The sequence below is a fragment of the Urocampus carinirostris genome, chromosome 6 (genome assembly GCF_059441175.1).
Source record: "Urocampus carinirostris isolate Australia breed hairy pipefish chromosome 6, RoL_Ucar_1.0, whole genome shotgun sequence".
Classification (NCBI taxonomy): domain Eukaryota; kingdom Metazoa; phylum Chordata; class Actinopteri; order Syngnathiformes; family Syngnathidae; genus Urocampus; species Urocampus carinirostris.
Window position 1 is genome coordinate 2,504,970 of NC_142354.1, and position 25,093 is coordinate 2,530,062.

The 25,093-nt window shown below is 42.4% G+C and overlaps 1 protein-coding gene across 1 annotated transcript in view; it reads right to left on the reverse strand.

Annotated features, from left to right (window-relative positions):
• Nucleotides 1-25,093, reverse strand: part of rbl1 (retinoblastoma-like 1 (p107)) — a 64,207-nt gene that overhangs the window by 36,683 nt on the left and 2,431 nt on the right. The window contains exons 2-7 of the mRNA XM_088337461.1: nt 15,783-15,916; nt 13,163-13,443; nt 7,438-7,566; nt 3,681-3,835; nt 768-832; nt 503-692 (exon numbers count right to left, since the gene is read on the reverse strand). Coding sequence (XP_088193587.1) covers nt 503-692; nt 768-832; nt 3,681-3,835; nt 7,438-7,566; nt 13,163-13,443; nt 15,783-15,916 — 954 coding nt within the window. The remainder of the gene's footprint in view (nt 1-502; nt 693-767; nt 833-3,680; nt 3,836-7,437; nt 7,567-13,162; nt 13,444-15,782; nt 15,917-25,093) is intronic.

Consider the following 25,093-nt stretch of genomic DNA (forward strand, 5'->3'; position numbering starts at 1 on the left):
TCAACTCCCAACAGTTATTCAATAGCGGTTATCTACAGAGCAGACACTCATCATCTGAAGGGAATCCATAACTTTGTTGAATATTCTAATACAACATTGAAACACCACAGTGCCACTCCAAAAGGAATTAATTTATGTAATAAATTCGATCGTGATCTAAAAATGTCCAGTTTATTCATTTAAAAAAAAACCATGTACTTTATGTATTTTGGGTGAATGTGCTCAAGAGTATTGATAAAGTTTTTTTGTGTATTTGTGTTCTAAAGATTTCTAGCGATATAATTGCAGTTTTGAAATGACATTTTTTGTTTTCTAATAATCCTTTTGTGGGGTAGGGTTCTGATTTCTCTTCAGCCTAGTCCCTCTGGGAACATGTGTATGTATAGGCATTGTAGTGTACAGCTGTTTATCGTCCAAGTATAATTTTTTTCCCTTTCGCTTATTAGTTTCCGTTGTTTTTTGTGCTTTTTCTTAATAAAAGGCCACAAACAAAAGAGCGGACCTTCTCCACATGATGCTGTAGCTGAGTCTGAAAGCTAGCTGTCTGTCCCGTGCTCGCACCCTCGGCAGGCTGCTGAAAACTTTTCCTCGGCGTTCCGATTTCCTCGTCGGCATCAGCGTCCAGGAACACGCGCTCGTCAAAGTCTCCCACCGTCAACACGTACTCCTCATACTCGCGGTTGAGCGCTTTGCTGAGAGACAAACGACAGCAGTATGTCAGGAGGCCAAACATTTGACATCGCCAATTAAAAGTCGCCACGACTCACTTATTGTCTATGAAGTTGTGAGGATCCAAAAGTTCAGTTAACAGATCCTCATTGCCCTTCAGGATCTGAGAGGACACACAAAACACAGACCACATAAGCAATGTTCCCTCTAAGCTGTATGTGTGCGAAATTGCAGCATAATAGAACTAAGAAACTACATAAATGTATAGATAAAATAATATTATGAATATTATTAAAAAGATAGAAATGCAAGAATGACTCAAGACGAGTTGAGGTAAGCGCCTTAAATGCGATGAGCCAATCACAGTGCGTGTAGTCAGCCTAATACAGTCGAACATTCTTTGCCCCCACATCCATTGAAAGCCATTGCAGTTCATCTTTTCTCGTTTTTATGGTGATTTTTCTTAAAAGTTAAACTTTAAAATGGTCAAACGGTGTGCATGGGCTAAATGCAAATTTGATACGAGGTATCCTGGAGGCTGGGCGATTCAGTGTTTTTGACCCTTTTCCCAAACCACATTTGGTTTGGATAAAGTTATGCAGTCGTCCACAGCACCAAATCATCATAGATAAAGTTAAAAGGATGTGTACATCTGTTCTAAGGTAAGTCAACATAGTATTTGAGGCAACATATGCGTCACTTTGCCGGAGAGAAATATAGTTATCTATAACGTTAACATCTCTAACGTTTGCCAACTTTAGCTCTTGGCTGTGTTGTACGTCACGTCACTTTGTTGACTGGGGATAAGTTGGCTTGTTATATGCTGGTTTTTGTCCTTTGATAATCATATGTGATTGTTAGCTGTTCTCCAAAGGGCTCTAGTCATAGTAATGTTAACTTTTGAAGCTTAGCTCCGCTTCCCTCGCAGCTGGTCGACATAACGGAACGGTTCAGTAACCCGAGTCCCTATAGGTTTAATCCCAATGTGTCAGATCAATGACATCAAACTTTTTAATGTACATGAACAGATATGTACAAAATACAAGTATATCACTAAACTCTGCATTATCAGGAAAAAAAATTGCTGGTTTATGTGGAGCTTTGAGGTAAGTTTAGATTAATAAAAGCTAGTAGCAATAACAAAGCCTATTTTACAAGTCATACCAAGCTATGTCAATTAGTTTAAGTAAGTGACAGTTCTTACCATGCAGAACATAATGCTGATACTATATCTTGTTTAAGATGGTGATGATAACAAGATACCGTTTATCACATTTACATAGTTACCTGTATATTTTTGCCTAAAGCTTTTCATCAACCTTCTTAACAATAAATCATGAATATAAGCCTCCAATGCGTAGCTCAGGCTTTTTGATGATTTTGAGATACTAAGTGATCTTTCTGGACGCAAAAAGCATCAATTGTCGCCTGTCAAACATCTCCTACACTGGCCATAGTGCTCTTCTCAGAATATTGAATGTTTGTCCGAGTGAGTAAAGAGGGCGGGGCTAAGCCATAGCTCAATTCTAGCTACTGGTCTCCCTGTGTGGAGTTTGCATATTTTTTTTCAACCTTTTTAGAGCCAAGGCACATCGAACGGAACACCACCAGCTGAAAATGTGAAAAAAAGCTTATACATACGCTCACCGACTTACGAACATTCAATTTATGAACAACGGTACAAACAAACATTTTTTGGGGATGTTGAAAAATATCAGAACATTGCAGTAAGTTAGATTTTGTATTGTGCGCCTTTTTCCAAGTACAGGACAGTACTGTGTTTCTTTCCGCCGCTACAGACTTGTGGCGCTTTGAGAACACACCCAGCATCCACTCCGAAGAAGAAATCCGGCTTCCTCTTCCTGTCATAGTCCCAGCTCGTGCGTAAACATACTGTACTGAATCTCCAGCAAGCTAAAATGTTGACATTTTTATTGTTTAATATCTCGTGCATCCATTCAATATGGTTGGTGTAAAGTGTAAAGAAGAGGAGAGCCATTTCATTTGAAATGAAAGTGGAATAAGAAAGCTTAAAGCGCTTCAGCAAATGGTTGGATCACTTTTTTTGGCCAAATTTTACCACGGAGGAGGAAGATGCCTAACTCTTGAAGCACATCTTCCACAAGTAAGTTAAACTTCACTTTATTCATCTTTATAGAGCATATTATTTTATTAAATATTTAGTTTTTAGTAGAGCAGCAAAGTGGCGCAGTGGTTAGCGCGTCCGCGGCAGTTTTGAGGTCATGGGATCAAATCCAGCTATCAGTGGGGTGCGGGGTTTTCATGTTCTCCCCGTGCTTGCGTGGATTTCCTCCGGGCACTTTGGTTTCCTCCCACATTCCAAAAACATGCATGTTAGGTTAATTGGCTGGTCCAAATTGTCTCCAGGTGTGAATGAGCAGGCGAATAGTCTGTCCCTGTGTGCCCTGCGACTGGCTGGCAACCAGTTCAGGGTGTCCCCTGCCCACTGCCCGAAGACAGAGCTGAGATGGGCTCCAGCACCCCCGCGACCCTACTGAGAATAAGCGGTGCAGACAATGGATGGATGGATAGTTTTTAGTACAAAACAATAAGTGTTACTTATACAAGCCTTAAACATACTTTTATAAAACCTTAAACATACAAAATATAGCACTGAAGCAACTTACGAACAAATTCAACTTACGGCCGGAACCTATTTCCTTCATAAGTAGGGCAGCGACTGTACCTGTATACATCTTATGACTTATTTGGGAATTTTTTGTTGCTGCTAAATGTTATTGCACTACTTTTTATTATATTTTTATTACAACTTTGGCCAGTCTCCAAGCACTTTAAAATATTTTTGCCTATTTATCCTGACATTCTTTTGTCTTATTTTATCTTCTAAGTCTTAGTTAACTGCTTATCCTGCAGTTTAATGTCTAATCTTGTTGCAAACAATGTTTATTACGTTGTTATCAATGAAAATCAGGTTTAAATCAATTCCTGAAGGTTGGGGACCCCTGCTCTAAGGAATTGGCTTTGTGTACCTGTTTGTGGAAAAGCTTGTGGATGAAGGGCCTGAAGTAATGCTGTTTGATTCCTTTGGCTTCCACAACTAGGCCGTCATGAAGCTTGCACAACCTTTCCAGAACGCATGGGGATGGCTCATCGGCGCAAGCCTGAAATTCACATCCCGATGTACCTGACAGACATACAATTGTTAGGAGCATAACATATGGTACGCTAACAGGAATGACACCCAAAAAAACAGTTTTTAATAATACATACCGTATTTTCTGGACTGTAAGGGGCATCCGAAAAACTCAAATTGGCTGTCAATTTAAATGTGGGCCTTATAATCCTGTATGCCATATATACGAACAAAGTTGGAAATGTGTCATCATATTTCTGCAATTATTGGGCAGTTGAGACTTTTTAGCGTTGAGCGCAACTGCATAACAATGGAGGCAACAGTGGTGGAACACAATTCCCTTTTTGTCACTCAGTTCAGAATCCGATGCGCTTTGTCATTACTTTGCGAGTCGGCTGTACCACAGACCAGCTTAATGTTTGACAATATTTTTGCGGCTTGGCCTAATATAAACATCAACAATTTCATACTGTGACTAATAATAGTGTGAGGATGAGATAAAACCGCCTTCTCATATGTTGTTTGCATCTCTAGCGGTGAGGTTTTTTTTTTTTAATTGGGTTCCAAATACATCCTGAAATACTTGTTTCGAGCAGCCTGTATATAGGAGTATGACTATCTTCTTGATATCAGTAAGAATCTATGAAAAATACTTTTTGAGGCTGTCAATCATTTAATTTTTTGCAGATGGCAACCAAGGGCATAGGTTTGGTCTTGGCTCTGGTGGGGACATAGCAATTGTTTTAACATTAATAATAATAATGACACATTGTACTTCGAAGTGCCGTTCAGGACAGCCAAAGTCGCTGTACATACAGTAAGACACAACTATAAAGCAAGAATGAACAAGAGTAAAACAAGCAAGTAATAAATAGCAAATAAAACACAATACAGTTAAAAGGGGTGGTATGTGAGGCAGATGGTCAAGAAAAAGAAAGTCTGAAGAGCTGAGTTTTTAGTCTGGATTTGAAGGTGGGGAGGGTCGCAGTATTCCGGAGGTCTGGCGGCAATGAGATCCAGAGCTGGGTGGCAGAGCGGCTGAAAGCTCTGTTCCCCATGGAGCTGAGGCGGGCAGCGGGTATAGTGAGATGGAGGGAGAAAGATGATCTGAGGGTGCAGGATGGCGTGGCAGTGTGAAGGAGGTTGGAGAGGTAGGGAGGGGCAAGGTTATGAATGGCCATGTAGGTGTAAAGCAGGATTGTGTTATTGATTCAATGGCGGATTGGGAGCCAGTAGAGTTGGTCAAGGACAAGGGTGATGTGATGGCGAGAGGGGGTTTTGGTGATGATGCGTGCTGCAGAGTTATGGACAAGCTGAAGTGTATGGAGGGACTTTTGAAGAAAACTGTAGCGGGAATTGCAGTAATCAAGGCGTGAGGTACAAAGCCATGGATGAGGAGTTGTGTCAGGGGAAAGGGATGGGTGGAGAAAGTTGACGGAGCGGAGGTCAAAGTAGGCTGACTGGGTGATGTTACTTATTACAGTTAAAGAGGAGTGTGCTGTTGAGGATGACACCGACTCTTGACCAGAGGGGAGGGAACGAAAAGAGACAACGGAAAGAGAGAAGTAGCCAGCTTTACATAGCGTGGATTTGATGCCGATGAAAAGTAATTCCATTTTATTGCTGTTGAGTTTTAGGAAGTTGATGGTGAACCATGATTTTATTTTGGAAAGGCAGGTGTATAGGTCAAGTGGTGAGAGTATCCAGTTGGGTTTGTAGGAAAGGTAAAAGTGGGTGTCATCCGGGAAGCAGCAGAAGAAAGCATTGAATTTCCCTAGGAAATAGCTTAGAGGGAGTAGGTAGGTTATAAAGAGGAGGGGACCCAGCACAGAGCCCTGAGACACACTTGAGGAGACTGGAAAGGTGTCAGAGAAGGACTTAGGTTGAATGAATTGAGTGCGGCCAGTTATCACATATGATGAATTTTGGGAATAACGCCATGATAAATACATGACGTAACGGTGCTTTATTTCCAGTAAGGGGGTATTCGAACTTATTATTTTTTCCGCTGTGAAAAGCAGTGTGTTATTTTCAATACATTAAAGAAACTACAAGTGGTAATGGGTGTACTCTGCTCTTGTTTATTTGATGCCCCTGTATGTTCAAGAATAGCATCTGTAGGAGGCGAAATGTATTTGTATCGGTCATTGTTGTACTTTTTTGTCCATTAGGTGGTGTACATTAATTTGGTGGTGTATAAAGGTAGCAATGCTTGTATTGTCAGGCAGACCTGACCTGTTAGGGCAAAAGTTATTTTGACTGCTACGCTATGCTGCGTTACACTAAAGTTTGTCTGTTGTCAACCCTTGTTTCGTGAATCTTTTGTGTTAAGGAAAAGGCTATCTGACAGGATGTTTGAGAAGCTCCTCGGGTAAAATCACTGGTTTGAGAAAGGGTAGGATAGTCTAGTTGGCAAGGTACACGATGGAAGAAGTACATAATGTCTCATTTGTCTCAGGTTGCTAGATTTAGACTGCAGTCCATCCATCCACCCATCCATTATCTTCCACTTATTTGGAGTCGGTTCACGGGGGCAGCAGCCTTAAAAGGGAAGCCCAGACGTCACTATCCCCAGCCACCTCCTCCAGCTCATCTGACGGGATCCTGAAACATTCCAAGCCAGCCGAGGGACATAGTCCCTCCAGCGTGTTCTGGGTCGCCCCCGGGGCCTCCTGCCTGTGGGGCATGCCCGGAACACCTCCCGAGGGCGGCGCCCAGGAGGCATCCTTATCAGATGCCCGAGCCACCTCAACTAGCTCCTCTCAATGCGGAGGAGCAGTGGCTCTACACAGAGTACCTCCCGGATGACTGAGCTTCTCACCTTATCTCTAAGGGAAAACCCAGACTCCCTGCGGAGGAAACTCATTTTGGCCACCTGTATCCGGGATCGTGTTCTTTCGGCCATAACCCGAAGTTCATGACCATAGGTGAGGGTAGAAACGTAGATCGACCGGTAGATCGAAAGCTTTGCCTTTCGGTTCAGCTCCCTCTTCACCACGACGGACCAGTACAGGGTCCGAATGACGGCAGATGCTGCACCACCAGTGCAGTGTTAAACACAATTTGCTGTGTACTTTATTGTTGAACTGTTTACTTTTGTTGTATTTTTTTTTTAAAGTAGTGTACTCGACCAGTTGTCTGACTAGAGACTGTGACTTATGCTGTCAACTTTTGGTGTGAAGAAAAAAAAATATTTTCAGTTGCCAACATCTACTTGACCAGTTGATACTGCTGATTGTTATTTTATTATGTATTTGTTGAGTTTCTAGGTGTAGGATAAATCGGTTGAAGGTGAGGTGCAATAAATATAACAAGGTACTATAATACAACTACCTGTCTGTTATTCTCTATTCAACCGACTCAAATCCTGCTCCGAAAACTTCAAATTCTTCAACATACAACTTCTATTTTAAGTAACAAATAGCTACTTTTACACTAACTAGTAACTTTTCCTGTAGAGTAATTCAGTTACTATCTGAATTACTTTTAAGAAGAAGTATTGAGTAATTATAATTACTTTTTTTAAAAGAAAGTACCCAACACTGCACATGAATGGATGGGACAAAATAATGATTGCTCAATATTAATGGGGACGAGTCTCCTCTGTTCATGCCAAAACTACGCCCTTGAGGACAACCACGTCTGTTTCTAACCGATGAAGGCTGGGTTGAGGAGCTCCTTCCTGTTGCTGCACATCAGCGCGTTTCCAAAAACCAGGTCCAGGCAGCACAGCAGCAAGTGGTACGAGTTCACCAGGTCGTCACCTATCATGTGGAAGTTACCTAGTGCAAAAGTCAAAATATTGCAAGTAAGGCATCTTCTAATTGACAAACAGCTAATGCTCGTCTCAGGAGTGGGTGAAATATGGCCTGCAGATCACATGCAGCCAATAAAGCGTATAAATCTGGCTTGCCAGATATTAAAATGTGACCCACTCTGCTTAAATGAGCCACAAATAGCAATGTTCTATTTTTAACTAGAGACCGATAATAGAGAAAAAAACGAGGAAAATCATGATTTTTTTTTTTAGCTATTTTGAAAGATATGACATTCAAAAACACTTTCCCTGAGTTTCATAATCCAGATAAACAGGAAAAGTAATGAAAACAGCGATTGTAGTTCAATATTTACGACTTGAGAAAACAACATTAAGTTATTTTAATGTGTATTTAAATACATGTGTTCAAAGTGTCTTTCAGTCTGGTCCTTTTCTACAGTATCTCACAAAAGTGATTACACACCTTACATTTCATCATTATATTTACCGTATTTTCACACCCACTAGGCACACTGTTTTCACGGGTGCACTGTTCAGCCCTTTGAGACTCCTTGTGATAAAGGGCTATACAAAAAAAATGGACTTGACTGACCTTGGTTCTAATTATTTTTTGGGTCGGCTCAAGGGGCTCACTGGCCTATCAGACGCGAGTCTCACGCGATCGCCTTTAATACCACAGGGGGTGCGGATTCCCCCCCCCAAAAAAGCACCGAGAACCAAACTGAGTTAGATTGCAAATCATTAAGTATTCATCACAAAATAAAAAAATCAGAAAAAAACAAAATTGTTAAAAAAAAAAAAAAAAAAAAAAAAAGACCAAACACAACGGCGCCAAAGCTTCATTTTCCGAGTCACTTTCCATAGCGTGTGGCCCTTCGGGAACTATGCTGGCTTTTGAAAACAATGGAACAACAGTCCGGGCAGAAACGCCAGCCCACGCAACCAAAATACATTCACAAACTGTGGCGGAACCCGCACAGCGCTGCTTCCAACTTTTTGTGAAACTGTGCAACCCTTAGGTCTTTCATCAATCTCACGCTGCACGTAACGCCAGCTTGAACGGCCTGTTGAGGCCGATGTGTAGTGGTTGAAGCTCCTTCGTCAGCCCCCCAGGATAATAGCAAGAACGCAGTTCATTTGCTCCACTTTTTCTGAAGAGCAATGAAGCGGCATGAATAAAAAGACCTGGTATTCTGACATAAACATCCCTCAGCCATCGTTTCATCATGCCTTCATCCATCCAGCCCTTTTCATTTGCCTTGCTGATGACTTTAGCGAGAAATGTCTCTTTAGTCAGTCTTGCTTTAAAAAAATACCATCCGCGGTAGTTTGTGTCAGCATCAGCGTGACAGGCAAGCGGCGACACACACATTCAAATATTTAGCAGTGACGCCCAGAATTCATATTTTCACGGGAAAACAATACTGCTGTCCACTGTCACGTCCTCCAAAAAAGGCGTGCTGTATGATAGGGGGGCGGCTCATAATTTAAATGAAATCTGAGACTTTTATGTGCGCCTTATGGATGTGAAAATACAGTAATTAATCAACATTGAGGAAAAACATTTTTACACAATAGAATGTCTGTATAAAGCTTATCCAACAGTATATATTTTTCCCCTAAAAAAACTCAAAATATAGCGATTAGGAGCTAAACCCCTGGTAACAAAAGTTCTTGAAGGTAAATATTTTGTGTGGGCACCATGATTTTGGAGAAGCACTTAGATCTTCCTGGCCATGGATTTCACCCTAGCCCAGGGGTGTCAAAACATTTTGCAAAGGGGGCCAGATTTGGTGTGTTAAAAATGTGGGGGGGCCAACCTTGGCGGACGTTCTTTACATATAACAGCAATTAATTTAAATACATTTCAGCGAGCCGTTCTGTGTTTCACATTTGCTTTTTTTTTTTTAATTTCAGCTATTTTAAGCATGTTTTGGTTCATTGGAAACATGCATATCAAATTTCAATTGACATTGAAAATTGAAATTAAATATTCACTTAACTTCACTTTTTTTTAACACTAACTTTTTTGTAACAGAAGAAGAGAAGTAATTGTACTCTTGGGTGCAGATTACATTCGAAACATAAAACTATCTCACCATGGCAGTTTAATATTTACAGAATTTTTAAACACAATAACAGAGAAATTGTCATATCAAAAAGTGCAGGGCTCATTTAAAATATGACAGTAACTATAAATGTTGATTGGCACACCTCTCGCTTGGTGACCCCTTGACAGGATGCGCGGTAGTGATGTGCACTATTTATGTTCATAACCGAGAATGTCTTCTCACACAAATACGTCGACCCAAACAAGCTTAGCATTTTCTTACCAAATGCTCAAATCTCTGGAAACCTGTCCTTATTCAGCTGTTGGTAAAAGTTGGCAAGAGTAAGCTACTGGTGCTGACCGCTGGTCTCTGCGTCACACTGCAGCTCAATGACCTCCAGCTGCAAATTGTCTGGAACATCATCTTTGTCCACGGAGAAAGGTGAGGAAAAAAGAGTGATCTCCTTCTAGATTGCTGCAAAGTCCTGAAAGCGTTGTTTAAACTCTTTAGCCAGAGATGAAATATCTGACGCGTACCTCCTTGTTTGCAGACTGACATGGCTCTGTGGGAATCTGGCCATGATTTCTTGCAGCGCTGGAAAGTGTGCAGTGCTGGGCTGGGTTGACGACAGGTGTCTTTCAAACAGTTGCAGCTTGATTCCAAAGGCCTTGACATGTGAATATAGTTGGCTTATGAATGCATCTGGTCCTTGGAGACTGGTGTTGAGGACATTAAGATACTTGCTGATGAATGATGCAATGGAGTTTTACAGCTTTCCCTCCTTCTTCACTTACTTTGTTACTTATTAGCGTTGCTAATCCGCTTTGTTTGCCAGTCATCGATGGCGCGCCATCCGTAATTATCTCAGAAATTTTATTCCACGGGGGTTTCATGTTAACACGGTAGCACAAACAGAAGAGAATAAATCTGTTCCTCTTGTTTGGTTTTTCAGGCTCTGTAGGTCAAGTAGTTCTTCAGTAATATTAATTTCGTTGTCCACTCCTCTCAAAAAAATAAGTAACTGAGCAGTGTCAGAGGCGTCTGTGCTTTCGTCGCAAGCTAGTGAAAAAAAGTCAAACTCCTTTCCTCTGACTCCCAATTGTCTTTTGATGTCCGATGACACCTCCTCAATCCTGCGCGCCACAGTGTTACGTGCCAGGCAGACTTTGGCAAACTCTTGCTGCTTCTCAGGACAGATATTTTTTACCATTGTCATCACACAGTCTTTGATAAATTCACCCTCGGTGAAAGGTTTGCAATGCCTTGCGATCAGCGCTGCTACCTCGTAACTAGCCTTTGTAGCATTCTCGTTTGACTCTCGAGCTTTTGTAAAAAATTGCTGCTGTGAGATTAAGCTAGCTTCAAGATGTTTCAGTTTCTTGCTGCGTTCATTACCTGTGATCCTGTCATATGCGTCAGCATGTTTTGTTTGGTAATGTTGCTTCACATTTTACTCTTTAAAAACAGCCACTGCCTCTTTACAAATGAGGCAGACACAGTTACGTATTTCAGTAAAGAAATAGTCCAATCTCCACCCATCCTTGAACCGTCGGCCCTTTGCAGTCAACTTTCCTCCTTTTGTTAATTGCCGCCATTTTAGAAAATTGGGGGGCCTCAAATACTAATTTGCTGTTCCTATTTGAGCCTCTAAATAGCAGCACTTAGAACACGCAGGTAACAGCGCTGCTGCTCAATGTATTACCGGTACATAATTCTACACGCGGGCCAGGCGTTATTGATTTTATGACGGAGGCTGTGGGCCGGATGAAAATTGCCGACGGGCCGCATTTGGCCCCCGGGCCGGACTTTGGACATGACTGCCCTAGCCTAACAAATTGCCACTGGAATGCTCTTCGACTACTCCATGACAACGTTAAAGAGCTGTAAAATATTCAAGATCTAGTGCCTCTTTACCTTCCACTTGAGGATGCTCCAAACATGTACTATTTGATTTAGTCCTTTCGCTTTACCCCTAAGCCCCTTTAGAAAAGCCTTGGTCATCTTTGAAGTTCATTTGGAGTCATTGTTAGGCTGGAACATTGCTCTGCGACCCAGTTTCTGGAAGGAGAGAATAATTTTCTGCTCCAGTATTTCACAGTACATTCTTGAGTTTGTTTTCCTCGATGAGATGCAACTCCCCATGTCCAGTTGCACACATGGACAATGACATTCCCAACACCATGCTTGACTTTAGACACGACACAAACATATTTGTACTCCTCACTTGGTTGCCGCCACATATGCTTCACACCATCTGAGCCAAATAAATTAATATTTGTCTCATAAGACCAGAGGACATCTTTCCAGTAAGCCATGGCCTTTGTTTACATACTTCTTTTCATTGTGTCAAAGTGATGTTTCTTCAGTGATGTTCTATTAAACATTATGATGAAATGTAAGCAATGTAAAATGTAAGAAATGTAAGCAATTTACTCACTTTTGCGACATACTGTATACGTGTACAAATGCCTTTGCTAAAATTAAACTTCAAAACTAAACTATCCCCTTATTTGTAAAAACATTGGAATGACATCACACCAAATAATGCAAAGAACACTTTAAACATGATTTTCTCTGGTTTATGATCAGAAAAAGGTAGATTAAGGCCGTAATTTAAATGGTCATATCTTCAAAAAGGTTCGTTAGAAAGCTTTGACTTTGGTGTCATTTTAAAGCCCAATTCCTTTACTTTCCATTGATACCAAAAAACATCCAGCCATCCATTGTCATCCGCCGCGGAGGCGCCCAGGAGGCATCTTTAGCAGATGCCCGAGCCACCTCTACTGGCTCCTCTTACTGAGGAGGAACAATGGCTCTACCAACGAGTCCCTGCCGGGTGACTGAATTTCTCACCTTATCTCTAAGGGAGAACCCAGACACCCTGCGGAGGAAAGTAATTTCAGCCACTTGTATCCGGGATCGTGTTCTTTCGGTCATAGCCCACAGTTCATGACATGGGTGAGGGTTGGATCGTAGATCAACCGGTAAATCGAGAGCTTGCCCTTCGACTGAGCTCCGTGTTCACCACGACGGACCGGTACAGGGTCCGAATGATGGCAAACGGTGCACTGACCAGTCTGTCGATCTCCCGTTCCATCCTACACTCACTCGTAATGTTGCAGAGCTGTGTCAACCATGACATGCCCACAACATCCAGAGCCTTAATGAACTCTGGGCGGATCTCATCAACCCGTAGGGCCTTGCCATCAAGGAGCTTTTTGACCACCTCAGTGACTTCAACCCCAGAGATATGAGGACCCATCTCAGAGTCCCCTGGCTCTGCCTCCTCAGTGGAAGACATGTCGATGGGATTGAGGAGGTCTTCGAAGTACTCTGCCCACCGATTCACAACGTCTCCATCGCCATTACACAGTGTTGATAGCACACAGATTTCCCCCTAAGATGCCGGATGGTGGACCAGAATTGCAATGAAGCTGTTTGGAAGTTGCCTTCCATGGCCTTGCCAAACTCCTCCCTTGCCGGAGTTTCTGAATTCTAATGGTGAAGGAGTAAGGAAGGAAGACCTGAGCTCAGAAGTGGGTGGTGTACCTTTTGTGTAGACAAAAAGCGTCCAGCAGAACTTGAATACGTCGGCGGTGTGACATGGTATTCGACGGTGCTTCCGGCCGCGGGCCTGGCGCGGCGGAGGGGCCGTTGCTTCGGAGCCCACCGGGCTGCGGAATATGGCGTTGAAGATAGGCAGGAACTTGCGGAAGATGACGGTGGAAACCTCAAAATTGCGCTCCAGACGCTCCAGCCGTACGCGGAAGTTCTCGCACAAGTTGGACATGTCGGACCACTTGCGCATCTTGGAGAAGAACTCGATCAGGCTGGTGGAGAAGAGACGGTTGACATATGGAGATGAGAAAATTAATGCTTTCTGAAAAAAATGTTTCATCATCCATTTGTCCCGCCATTACATACTACTTACCACCAATGTTGGGACTAAGGCTGCACGATAAACCAAAATCTAATCACTATCGCAATGTGACGAAGTACAGTGGGACCTCGCTACTTCGCGGTTCAGAGCTTCACAGTCTGAAATGGTAAAAAAAATAAAAAAAAAATAAAAAAAAATTGGAAGGGGCGTCGCTACTTTTTGCGGGAATCCCCCTCGGCCGACGACCCTAGCACGGCGCGCCGTTCTCCTTTCCCGGTGTTGTGCCCAAATCCAACTCCAGTACAGAATCCTCCCCCCTCGCGTGAACGCGCATTCTGCTGCGCTTCCGACAAAAGCGATCGTATTCTATATAATACGCTTATTGAAACCATAAAGCGAGCCAATTAAAATAATTGGGCGATCGTAGTCTATATAATGCGTTTATTTAAACAACAAAGCGCGATCGTATTCTACAAAATGCGTTTGTTAACGCCGATGAAAAAGTCACCAACGTCACGTCTCCCGCTCGGGCCGCGATGGCTCTACATGGCGCTACACGGCACTCGATGGAGGGGGGGGGGGGATGGTTAGGGGGGACCTGTGGGGGTTAGGGGGCGGTGAAGCGGAAGCCGCGTGGACCCAGCAGTGGCAGCCGTGGGCTACCAGTACATCAGTACGGCCAGAGTAAGTCGAGAGCCTTCCCAGCTTTGCATGGTGATCGTGGCGCACGTTAAAGCTCGTGTTTGCTGACGGGATCTCAAAGACTATTATGCATTACGGCGGTGAAGCGGAAGCCGCACCAAAACCGTGTGCCTTTGTTGTGCCCAAATCCGACTCCCGTACAAAATCCTGGAACGTAATTACTTTCCTTGGTAATGAGTACTGTAACAGGTTGTTAATAAATTATTATTATTGCACATTGCACAAGATTGTAACCCAAAAATCTTCTGCTCAATGTAAAGTTTAGTAATACAGTGGGACTTTGCTGCTTCGCGGTTCGACGTTCGCGGATTCAGAGCTTCGCGGTCTGGGGCGGCAGTAGCTCAGGAGGTAGAGCGATCGTTTTAGGATTGAGGGATCCCAGTTCGAATCCCGGCTTGTCCGTGTTACATGCCGAAGTGTCCTTGGGTAAGACACTGAAACCCCAATACCCCCAATAAGCAGGTTAGCGCCTTACACGGCTGCACAGATCACGGCCGCCATTGGGAAATGTGAAGTACAATGTAAAGCGCTTTGGGAAGTCATTGACTTGAAAAGCGCTATATAAATGCAGATCATTTCATTGCAATGGTAAAAAAAAAAAAAAAAAAAAAAAAAAAAAAAAAATTTGGGAAGGGGCGTCGCTACTTTGCAGATTTTCACTTTTTGCGGGAATCCCCCTCGGCCGACGACCCTAGTCTTTAAAATGGAGGCACTTCACACACAGGTCCGGACCCGTTTCCCGGTGTTGTGCCCAAATCCGACTCCCGTACAAAATCCCCCCCCCCCCCCCCCCCCCCCCCCCCCTCAATCACTGGTTATTTGCAATAAAAACAACCCATTTACATAGTAAGTAATGGCAAAGGTAAGCCACTACAGTTAGCTAGTTAGCACTTGCCAACTTATTATATTGAGTGTCTTTGACGTTGCTTCTACATGCTTAACAAACATTTTTGAAAATACATACAACGTACCTTGTAAAAAATGCTCGCTGCAAATCCTGGAAAATTTTGATTTGCAGATAAACATCGCCGTCTTCTGTCTTCATCATAACAAATACAACAAAATTTCACATTGAGTCTCGAACCTTGCCGGTTGGGACAGACCAACGCACAGCAATAAATCACCTTCGTAAAAAGTTGTGGTTATATTAGTTTCTCATCGTTATTGATTTTTGTTTCAACTCAACTGCTATTTGTCGGGGTGCTTCTGCCGCCCGTCATGACTCTCATTCAGACAGAAAGGGCAAGGTGACGTAACGTGAAAAGGGTCATTTCTCTCCTTCGGTCTGCAATCTTTGACTGCAGAGTCTGGAAAACGTATGCTTCGGTGGCTTCGCCCCCGGTCGCTAATCCAATCAAAAGGTGCCAGGTGGGTAGCGACCGAGATAGACGGCAGGGGAGAGAGAGAGGGAGAGGCTCGGCTGCATCGAAACCTAAAAAATTGGCCCGTCGAATAACTAAAAATGCTAATACCAATATCCGTCAAATTCCCAAATACAGGTGCTGATAATTGGCCCCCCTGATGATCGGTCGACCTCTAATTGAGAATTAAACATTTTTGGGAAGTCCCTTGGTATTGTTTTTGTACCTGAGTTTCGCAGTGCGCAGGATCCTAGTGAGTGACACGCAATTTCCTTCCATCAGGCCTTTGCCCACTGTGGGTATGGTTCCTTTCCTGCAGGCGGCGTACAGCGAGCATGCCAGCCAATGCGCCACTTCCCCCTGCGAGCACAACAACAGCATTTTATGTTGACACAAGTACGCAAAGCAACACAGTATTACTATATCTGTGTTCTCGTTTGCCCGCGTCCCTGCGTCCTAGACGCATCATTTTTGCTGGGGACGCATAGTGTCGAATCAACGTGCGTCCTTGGGACGAAACTTTTTTGACACAAAATTGTCATTACTACCCGATACTTTTTTTTTGTAACAAAGATTTACCGCACTCAACTTTTCGTCAGGCAGATACGCCATTGTTGTTTTTTTGGTCTCGCAGTTCGAGATTTCGTCTGCACTCCGATCTTGGCAAACGAGATCTCGTTGCTCCGAGATTACGTCATTGTTGTGGTGGTTGTTGTTGTCGAGTGAAAGAGAAGTATGCTTCCGAAAAAAGTTAGTATTAGGTGAAAATCAACACAAAATTGGTAATTTCTTCAGTGTCAATAATAAGTCGAAACGTAATGCAGAAAGTGATAACGGCAATAATTCCGGCACAAAAAAAACGACGGAGAAATTCTTCGGAAGATCGCGAAGGAAAACACGTGTGTTGAAGCGAACGATTCGACGAAAGAAAAACAAAAGAATACTCCTAGCAAGAATAGGACTTTTCAGCCAAAATGGACTAAATTATATTCCTGTTTACGCTATGAGGAGGATGATAATGGATTGGACCTTGAGAAGGCATTACAACTGTGGCGGGACAGCAAACCACGAAGAATATATTAACTAAAAACTTGAAGTGATAATTGCCTTGTATTACCAATTACCTGTAATTATTAAAACTGCATGAATATCTCATCTCATTAGCTGCACCGCTTATCCTCAGTAGGGTCGCGGGGGTGCTGGAGCCCATCCCAGCAATCATCGGGCAGTGGGCAGGGGACACCCTGAACTGGTTGCCAGCCAATCGCAGGGCACACAGGGACAGACAACTCGCTCGCTCATTCACACCTAGGGACAATTTGGACCGGCCAATCCTCCTGAAATGCATGTCTTTGGAATGTGGGAGGAAACCGTAGTGCCCGGAGGAAACCCATGCAAGCACGGGGAGAACATACAAACTCTGCACACGCGCTAACCACTGCGCAGCCGTGCTGCCCACTGCATGAATACATAGACAAATATTTCAGCAATATTATTTTGTATAATGTACAATATTTTTGTGAACTGAAAAATCTGAAGTGATAATTGCTTTGTATTACCAATTAACTGTGATAATTAAAACTGCATGATTATATAGACAAATATTTCAGCAATATTATTTTGTATAATGTACAATATTGTTGTGAACTGAACAATCTTGAAGTGATAACTGATTTGTATTACCAATAAACTGTGATTGTTAAAACTTAATGAATATATAGATTTATATTAAATATTTGTCACCGATTTACAATTTCGACCTCGATAACACTAAATTTTGAGGACCCATAAATCTCTGTTGGGATTTTTGAGCATGCGAGTCCCCGGGACCCATCACTTTTCAGATGTAAAATGAAAACTGTATAGTAGTACTATTTGCATTTGATCCTAAAAAAACAGCTTTGAGCAGTTTCAAGGCCTCATCTAGATGAGGAAAAATATATCTAATATAGAAAATGAATAAACCATTCTCTTGACATGAACCAATTAAAAAACAAAACCCAATTTTGTAGTTTTACAAGCAACACCTGATTTTAAGCCATAGGCTTAAACAGTCGTAAAAATAAACTAGTTCAAGTCAATTTTTACATTTTAGGCCTGATGCACACCTGGTGCTAAAAATGTGAGAAAATTGGCTAATGCTGCAGATTGCCAACAGTGCCGTGCCCCGATATGCCTGCAGCTGTTTCAGCTGTGTCGTTTTGTGTTCTGCTCAGAATTATTTAGGTCACCTGTTTTCAGATCTCGTGACCATTTAAGATGGCGATTACAAAGACAAGAACATTTTTTTACCACTGTGCTGAACGAAACCGCAGATAAGGACTGGCGTAAAATGTGAGCCCTATATTTCTGGACAACATTGCCAGGGCAAGTACGGTGGAAATTGCAACTCAGATGGGATTTTTGTCATTGGGGTTTGCCTGCAGTAATTGAGAAATTTAGATTCATGTGCTATCCTTCCTCTAGGACTAAAGAAAACTAGACGACTTAACATTGAGGCCAATGATAAGGAAAGAGAAGGGTAGCATTTTTGACAGATATTTTCTACTGTTGTTCAATTTGAATGGATAATATGAAGACTTGATTTTTGGGTGAAAAAGTTTAAGTATTGTAAGTACCTTATAAATATTTAATAGAGTTTTGACAAACCTCCCTCATTGCTCCTCTTATGAATTATACAATTAATGTTGACAAAAAAGGGACTAAAATTCTCTCTAAAGGCGTCATAAATATTTTCAGACGCAACTGCTAGGTTTTGTATTTAGGAGCGCATGGGTTGTGAAAGAGGACAATTCACTGTTTTCCTAGGTGCCGCCACAAAAAAATTGTTTTTGCTGAATTTTGTCTAAAAATGTAAGGTATAGCTCTGTGAACAATAACAAACATTAAAAAATGCTCTTATGGCGCTCTGAGTCAAAAAGTTTCCAGACCCTTGGCTTGGAAATTTTTAATTGATCAGGAAACTAAAAAAAAAACAGGGAAAACTTATCAATTGAAAGGTAAAACTTATGGCCCGTGGGTTCTAGTTAGCTTAACCCTGTTGTAGTGATTGGTGTCAAATGTTGCCTTGGCTCTCAGTCCAAAACAAGTCAAGTGGTAATCTAAAGATATTAATGGCTTTTTTTTTTATAGTTTATGCGATCAATTGACACCATGTGAACACCAAAACTGTGGCAATACACCATCTTTTAGTTGTAAATGAAACAAATCGATTGGTGAATTGTAAAGCAGTGGTTGGCAACCACAGGGCCATGGTTCGTTTGGTACCGGGTTACATAGAAAAGAAAGTCCCATGTTTTGCTAATACCGCCTTTTTTCTCATCCAACAAAAAACTATTGGTTTGGGTGGGCGAAAACCTGTAGTATAAAACAGTAAGTCTAGTCATGCTCATTTGTATACCCTTAATCACAAAAAGTCTCGAAGAACTGCAAAGACCACCATTACAAAGTAGCAAAAACACACAAAAATTTTGGACCATGGCCAACCCAAATGGCCAAACACCCAAACAGGTTTGGCACCTCGGCACCCAAGTCGGTCATGCTTCCGTCCCTCCAGATGAAACGGGACACAAGAAAGCGGCCATGTCACTCGGTTCAGGGTGACAGCAGGGCCCGAATGCTTTCACTGGTTTACCCCTGCCACATCATACAGGTGCCCTGCCCACCCCTTAGAAACACCCCACTATCCTTTTACAACACCTCTCCACTCATTCCTATCACCAACAAGAGCTCTAGCTTCCACTACATTCAGACCTCTTTCCCCCAGTTCACTCATTACACCATCCATCCACGTCAATCACGGCCTTCCTCTTGGTCTCCCTCCATTTACTTCTGCTCTGTAGATCCTCTTCACCATTTGCTCCTCATCCATCCTCTCGATTTGTCCAAACCAACCGAGAACTCTCTTGACCATACGCTTGCGCAGTTCCACTACTACTGTAGTTCTGTCTCTCACAAATTCATTTATCAATCTATCCAATCTTGTCAGTCCTAACATACTCCTCAAACACTTCATCTAAAAACATTTAATTTCCTTCTCAAATCTGCGTTCAGGCTTTAAGTTTCTGCACCATACAAAACAGTCAGCACAACCACACTCTTATAACATCCATAACCTTACTTTTGTTGCTCATCACTCTCCTCAGAGCACCCAAAACTTTGCATCCTTGATTCACTCTGTGCAATACCTTGCACTTCATTCCACCAACTGCAGCCAGATCACAACCCAAGTACATAAAGCTTTCAACTTCTTCCATGCAACCTTATTTCTAACCCCATGCCCACTCCATCAAGTGAGCACTTAATCACTTTACTCTTCCCAACATTCACACATAACTTACGCCGATCACACAGTCTTCCAAACTCCATTACCAACCTTCTAAATGTTTCCTCAGAGTCAGCCACAAGCACTGTGTCATCTGCAAACAACAACTGACTTACCTGCCACACCGTTCCACTGTTATCCATCATATCTACACCTCTGCCAAATACTCTTGCACTCACCATCCATGTACACATTAAACAGCCATGGTGACATCACACAACCCTTTCTCACACCAGTAAACATATGATACCACCCATTTGTGTCACTCCCTACTCTTACACACGGTCTGCTGTTCACATAAAAACTCTTTAATGCTTCCAACACCTTTCCACCCACTCCATACATTACCATCACCTGCCACAACGCCTCTCTATCTACTCTGTCATACGCATTTTCCCAGTCCACGAAAGCCAAATAAACATCCTTACTTTTTGCAAAATATTTTTCACACACCTATTGTACTGCAAACACCTGATCCACCCATCCTCTTCCTTTCCTGAAACCACTCTGCTCCTCCATCACCACCTCATCCGTTCTTCCTCTCACTCTCCGAATCAAGACTCTTCCATGCAGCTTACGGCACAGACAAGCAACTGATACCTCTCGAATTGCTACATTCATACTTATCACCTTTACCCTTATACAAGAGCACCACACATGCACTACACCAATCAACAGGAACCACACCACTTAAAAAGCATACATTCAACAAGCGTACTAACCAGTCAATCTTTGCTGTGCCACCTTTTTTCAAGCATTCAGCAGTACAACCATCTAACCCAGGCGCCTTCCCCCATTTTATTTCTTTCACTGCCTCATGCACCTCCCATGTTTCCACAGGCTTTAGATTATTTATCACCCAACACGGGCATTCTCCCCTTAGCAACGATCGCCTCGACTCTCACTTTTTTCCCATCCTCCACATTTAGCAACTCCTCAAAATATGCCCATCTCGTCCTGACAGCACTACCGCTAGGCAGCAATCTACCGTCCTTATCTTTCACTTTCTCTTCCTTTCCGGACTTGCTCTTTCTTACTCTTTTCACTTCTTTCCAGAACATTTTTCTCCTTTCCTCAAAGTTCACTCCTATCTTTCGACACCATTCATCATTTGCTTTCCTTTTCACTGCTTCCACTACCGCTTTTACCAGCCTTTTCTTCACTTAATACCTTTCATACGCATCACCACTCTTATCTTGTAGCCACTCCTCAAAGGCATGTCTCTTCTCTGTCACAGCCACTGAGACCTCATCATTCCACCATTCACTTCCTTTCCTAATACCTGGACCAACTTTTCTCATTCCACACACTTCTTTTGCACCCTCAACACTGCCTCTATAAACCAATTCCATTCCCACACTCCCCACTTCTCTTCTACTAATCTGTTCATACTCTTCCTCGATCCTCTCTTTAAACTCTCTTTTCCTTTTCTGCCTTATTCAACTCTGACATTTTCACCTCGTCCCTCACACTATTTCTTATAACTAGCCCCCCATGATCCACCTATTCTAAAAATGATCAGACATACCACTCATTTCACCTCTGTAAACATGCACATCCAACAATCTACTTAACATCCCTTTCCTAACAACTACATAATCCATCAGAGCTCTGTCCAACATCTCACCACCATCCACTCTGACAAAGGTATGCTTATTCACGTCCCTCTTTTTAAACCATGTATTCCCAATCACCAACTCATTTTCCACACATAACTCAATCAATTTCTTCCCACTCCCATTTCTTCCTGGTACTCCATATCTACCAATCACATTCTCAACCGTACCATCACCCACTCTAGAATTCAGGTCACCTAGTACTACCACTTTCCACCCTTCTTTCGCACTTGTCGCAGTCGGATAAACCCTTCCAGAACTCCTCTCTCTCCTCAGCACTTCTTTCTGAACCAGGTCCTTATGCACTTGTAAACATCCATACTTCTACACCCCACTTTAACCTCACCCACATCAATCTGGAAGATATCTCTTTCCACTCCACCAGTCTTTCTTTTGTTTCTCACTCACAAGCACAGCAACTCCTTCTCTAGCACGTCCACCCGTAACTCCAGACTTTCTACCATACATACCTCCAAGCTGTAATTCACCCTTTCCTTTCATCTATGTTTCTCTCAAGGCTAACACATCAACCCTCCTTTTAGTCATCATCCTTCCGATCCCCTCTTTCTTTCACTCAGTCGCTTTACTTCCACATCCTCTCACATTTAGTGACCCTATAACTAGGGTTTGCAAGACCTTTCGGTCTCTGCCCCCCTTTTTTTGCCTTGCGGTCTCTTAGGGAGTAGAGATAGAGAGGAGAGGATCTCCAGTCCACTCGCTCCATCCACTTTTGTCCCCTCTTATGACACGCAGCGGACCACAGTGGGAGAATTCTCACACTTCCCAGAGGGAGAGGGCCCCTAAATATTGCTGACGGGACCAAACTCAGATCGCGGCGTTGAGACCGTTAAAGCCTAACCACAATGTCACAAGGATTGTAGAAAAAAAATTCAAACATTTTCAAGTATTCCAAGCACCCATACAAACCCCCAGTCATGCAGATGTGGCGGTAGGAATCAAATGGACCCAACCATTTCAAGGCAATGGAGTATTTCTAATGCTGCATTGTTCACATTTTTGTTTTACTTTTTATCATCATTTATCTAGCATATTTCTTCATATTTTAATCCTATCCTGTCCTTTATAATGAAAAGAGAGTTTCGAAAATGCTATAATTGTTGGGGTGCTTTGGTTGAATAAGACAGGCTGGTTACGCCCATGGACTGAACCATTTCAAGGCAGTGGAGTATATCTGATGCTGCGTGGTTCACATTTCTGTTCTGCTTTCCCTTTCCCTTTAATTAATCAATCTTTTTTCATCATATTTAAGCCTAACCCGTCCTTTAGAAAGAGAAAGGGTTTTTGAAATGCGATAATTTTTGGGGTGCTTGGGTTGAATTTGGTGATGCCTGGGCACCCACAAAAACGGGCTGGTTATTCTTATTCTTAAAATTATTATACCGATGTTGGATACAGAAAAGGTTACAGAGTTCATACACTAAATTAAAGTACTTTCCACGCACTTACAAGGCCAGTTTCTAAAGTACCCTCTTAAGAATAAATCCAGTGCCGGTCAAATTAAAGTACCGTATTTTCCGCACTATAGGGCGCACCGGGTTATAGGCCGCACCCCCAAAAAATTGTTTTTGGTCCTATATCTTCCATAGATAAGGCGCACCGGATTATAAGGCGCTACAATGGGAACGTCGACCAAACAGTCAGATGATTCAGTCAAACTGATTACCTCCTTAACATTCCCAAAGCTTGCAAAGAAGCAAATACGTGTCGTAGACACGTGCGGCTGCGGTGTCCGTACGATGTCACTTAAATGCGTCATTTCAAATATCATTCGGAAGGTTAAAGTCTTGGAATTCAAGAAATGGCAACCATTTCTCAGTTTCTATTTTCTTTTTCGCTCGCAACTTTACTGTGCATATGACAATAAACACTTGGAATTGAGTTTAATTCACTCAACTCATCACAGCAACATCAAGATTGTTCTAAAACAAGATACCGGGAAAATATAAAGCCGCATAATTCACCTAAGTTCTCACGTTCAATAATGATACGCAATAATGGTCTTCTTGCAACCGTGAGTGTAGTAAATCCAGGAGAGTAAAATATCTACAGATACAAGTCAAGTCATTTTTATTTGTATAGCCCTTAATCACAAATAGTCTCAAAGGGCTTCACAGGTTATTACATATAAGAAGTTTAGGTTATTCATATGCTATAGAGTAGAAGTGAGTTTTAAGCTTAGATTTAAACATTTCCACTGAGGTTGCAGATCGGATCTCAGGGGGAAGAGCGTTCCATAACACTGTAAAACTAAAATTAAGTACAAAAAAGTCCTGTTAGCTTGCTAACCATGCACACCCATGTTAAGCAAAGCTAAGAGATGCTAATAACAATTCAAACAAAAGTACGTGGTTTTGAATAAAACGTAACCATAAACCAAAATCTTCATTTGAGAGATCCAACGAGTGTTTGAAGCTCTGCACTATTCTTTTTCATCATTTTAGCAACAAAAACATACAATACAAAATCTAACTTACAGCAATGTCCGGGTATTTTTCGACATATTTACCATTTTGCAACATGTTACTTTGTGGCGTTGTTTAGCAAGCTTGCTATTCAGTCATCTTTTTCGGCCAACTGCAAGGTTTGTTTTGGCCCTCTAGCCAATCCGAGGCTCCGAATAACTTTAGCCAATAGCGATCGATTCAAATGATGATTGACACATTGGTTAGCCAATGAAACGCCGGTATATAAATCCCAGCATACACCGCGGACTACTCCACGTTCGGGGGAAAAACGAGTCGGCGGCTGTTGCGTAAGTTGCGAGACCTTGCGAATTTTTATATTGAGCCATATATAAGGCGCACTGTATTATAAGGCGCATGGTCAGCTTTTGAAAAAAATTAAGACTTTTAGGTGCGCCTTATAGTGCGGAAAATACGGTATTTTCTGTTGTTCACTTTGATGATTAAAATAATGTCGCTATCTTGCTGCTACCAGATACGTTGTGCTATTTTCCTATATATGGAGGTAGGATCTTTTTGTGTCCATTTTTTTGTAGATTTGTGAATATTTTGCTTTAAATTTCATGAAGTGTTCAGGTATCCCGTGCAGAACACATTAAATGACTAATTACTAAACAATTTTGTGCAAGCTGTTATATTATTAGTGATTTTATATATATATATATATATATATACACACATATAAAAAAATTTTTTTAACCGGCAGCACGGCGGCTCAGCGGTTAGCACAGTTCTGAGTCCGTGGGTTCAAACCCCCTGTGTGAAGTTTGCATGTTCTTCCCGTGCTTGCGTGGGTTTCCTCCGGGTACTCCGGTTTCCTCCCACATTCCAAAAACATGCATGTCAGGTTAATTGGCTGGTCAAAATTGTCCCTAGGTGAGAATGAGCGAGCGAATTGTCTGTCCTTGTGTGCCCTGCGACTGGCTGGCAACCAGTTCAGGGTGTCCCCTGCCCACTGCCCGGAGATGGCTGGGATGGGTTCTAGCACCCCCGCAACTCTACTGAGGATAAGTGGTGCAGATAATGAATGGATGGATATATATTTTAATCCGATAAACTGTTTTGGAGCCGAAAGAGTCAGCTTTTCTCATTAAGCCGAGGCCAAAGTGCCAGT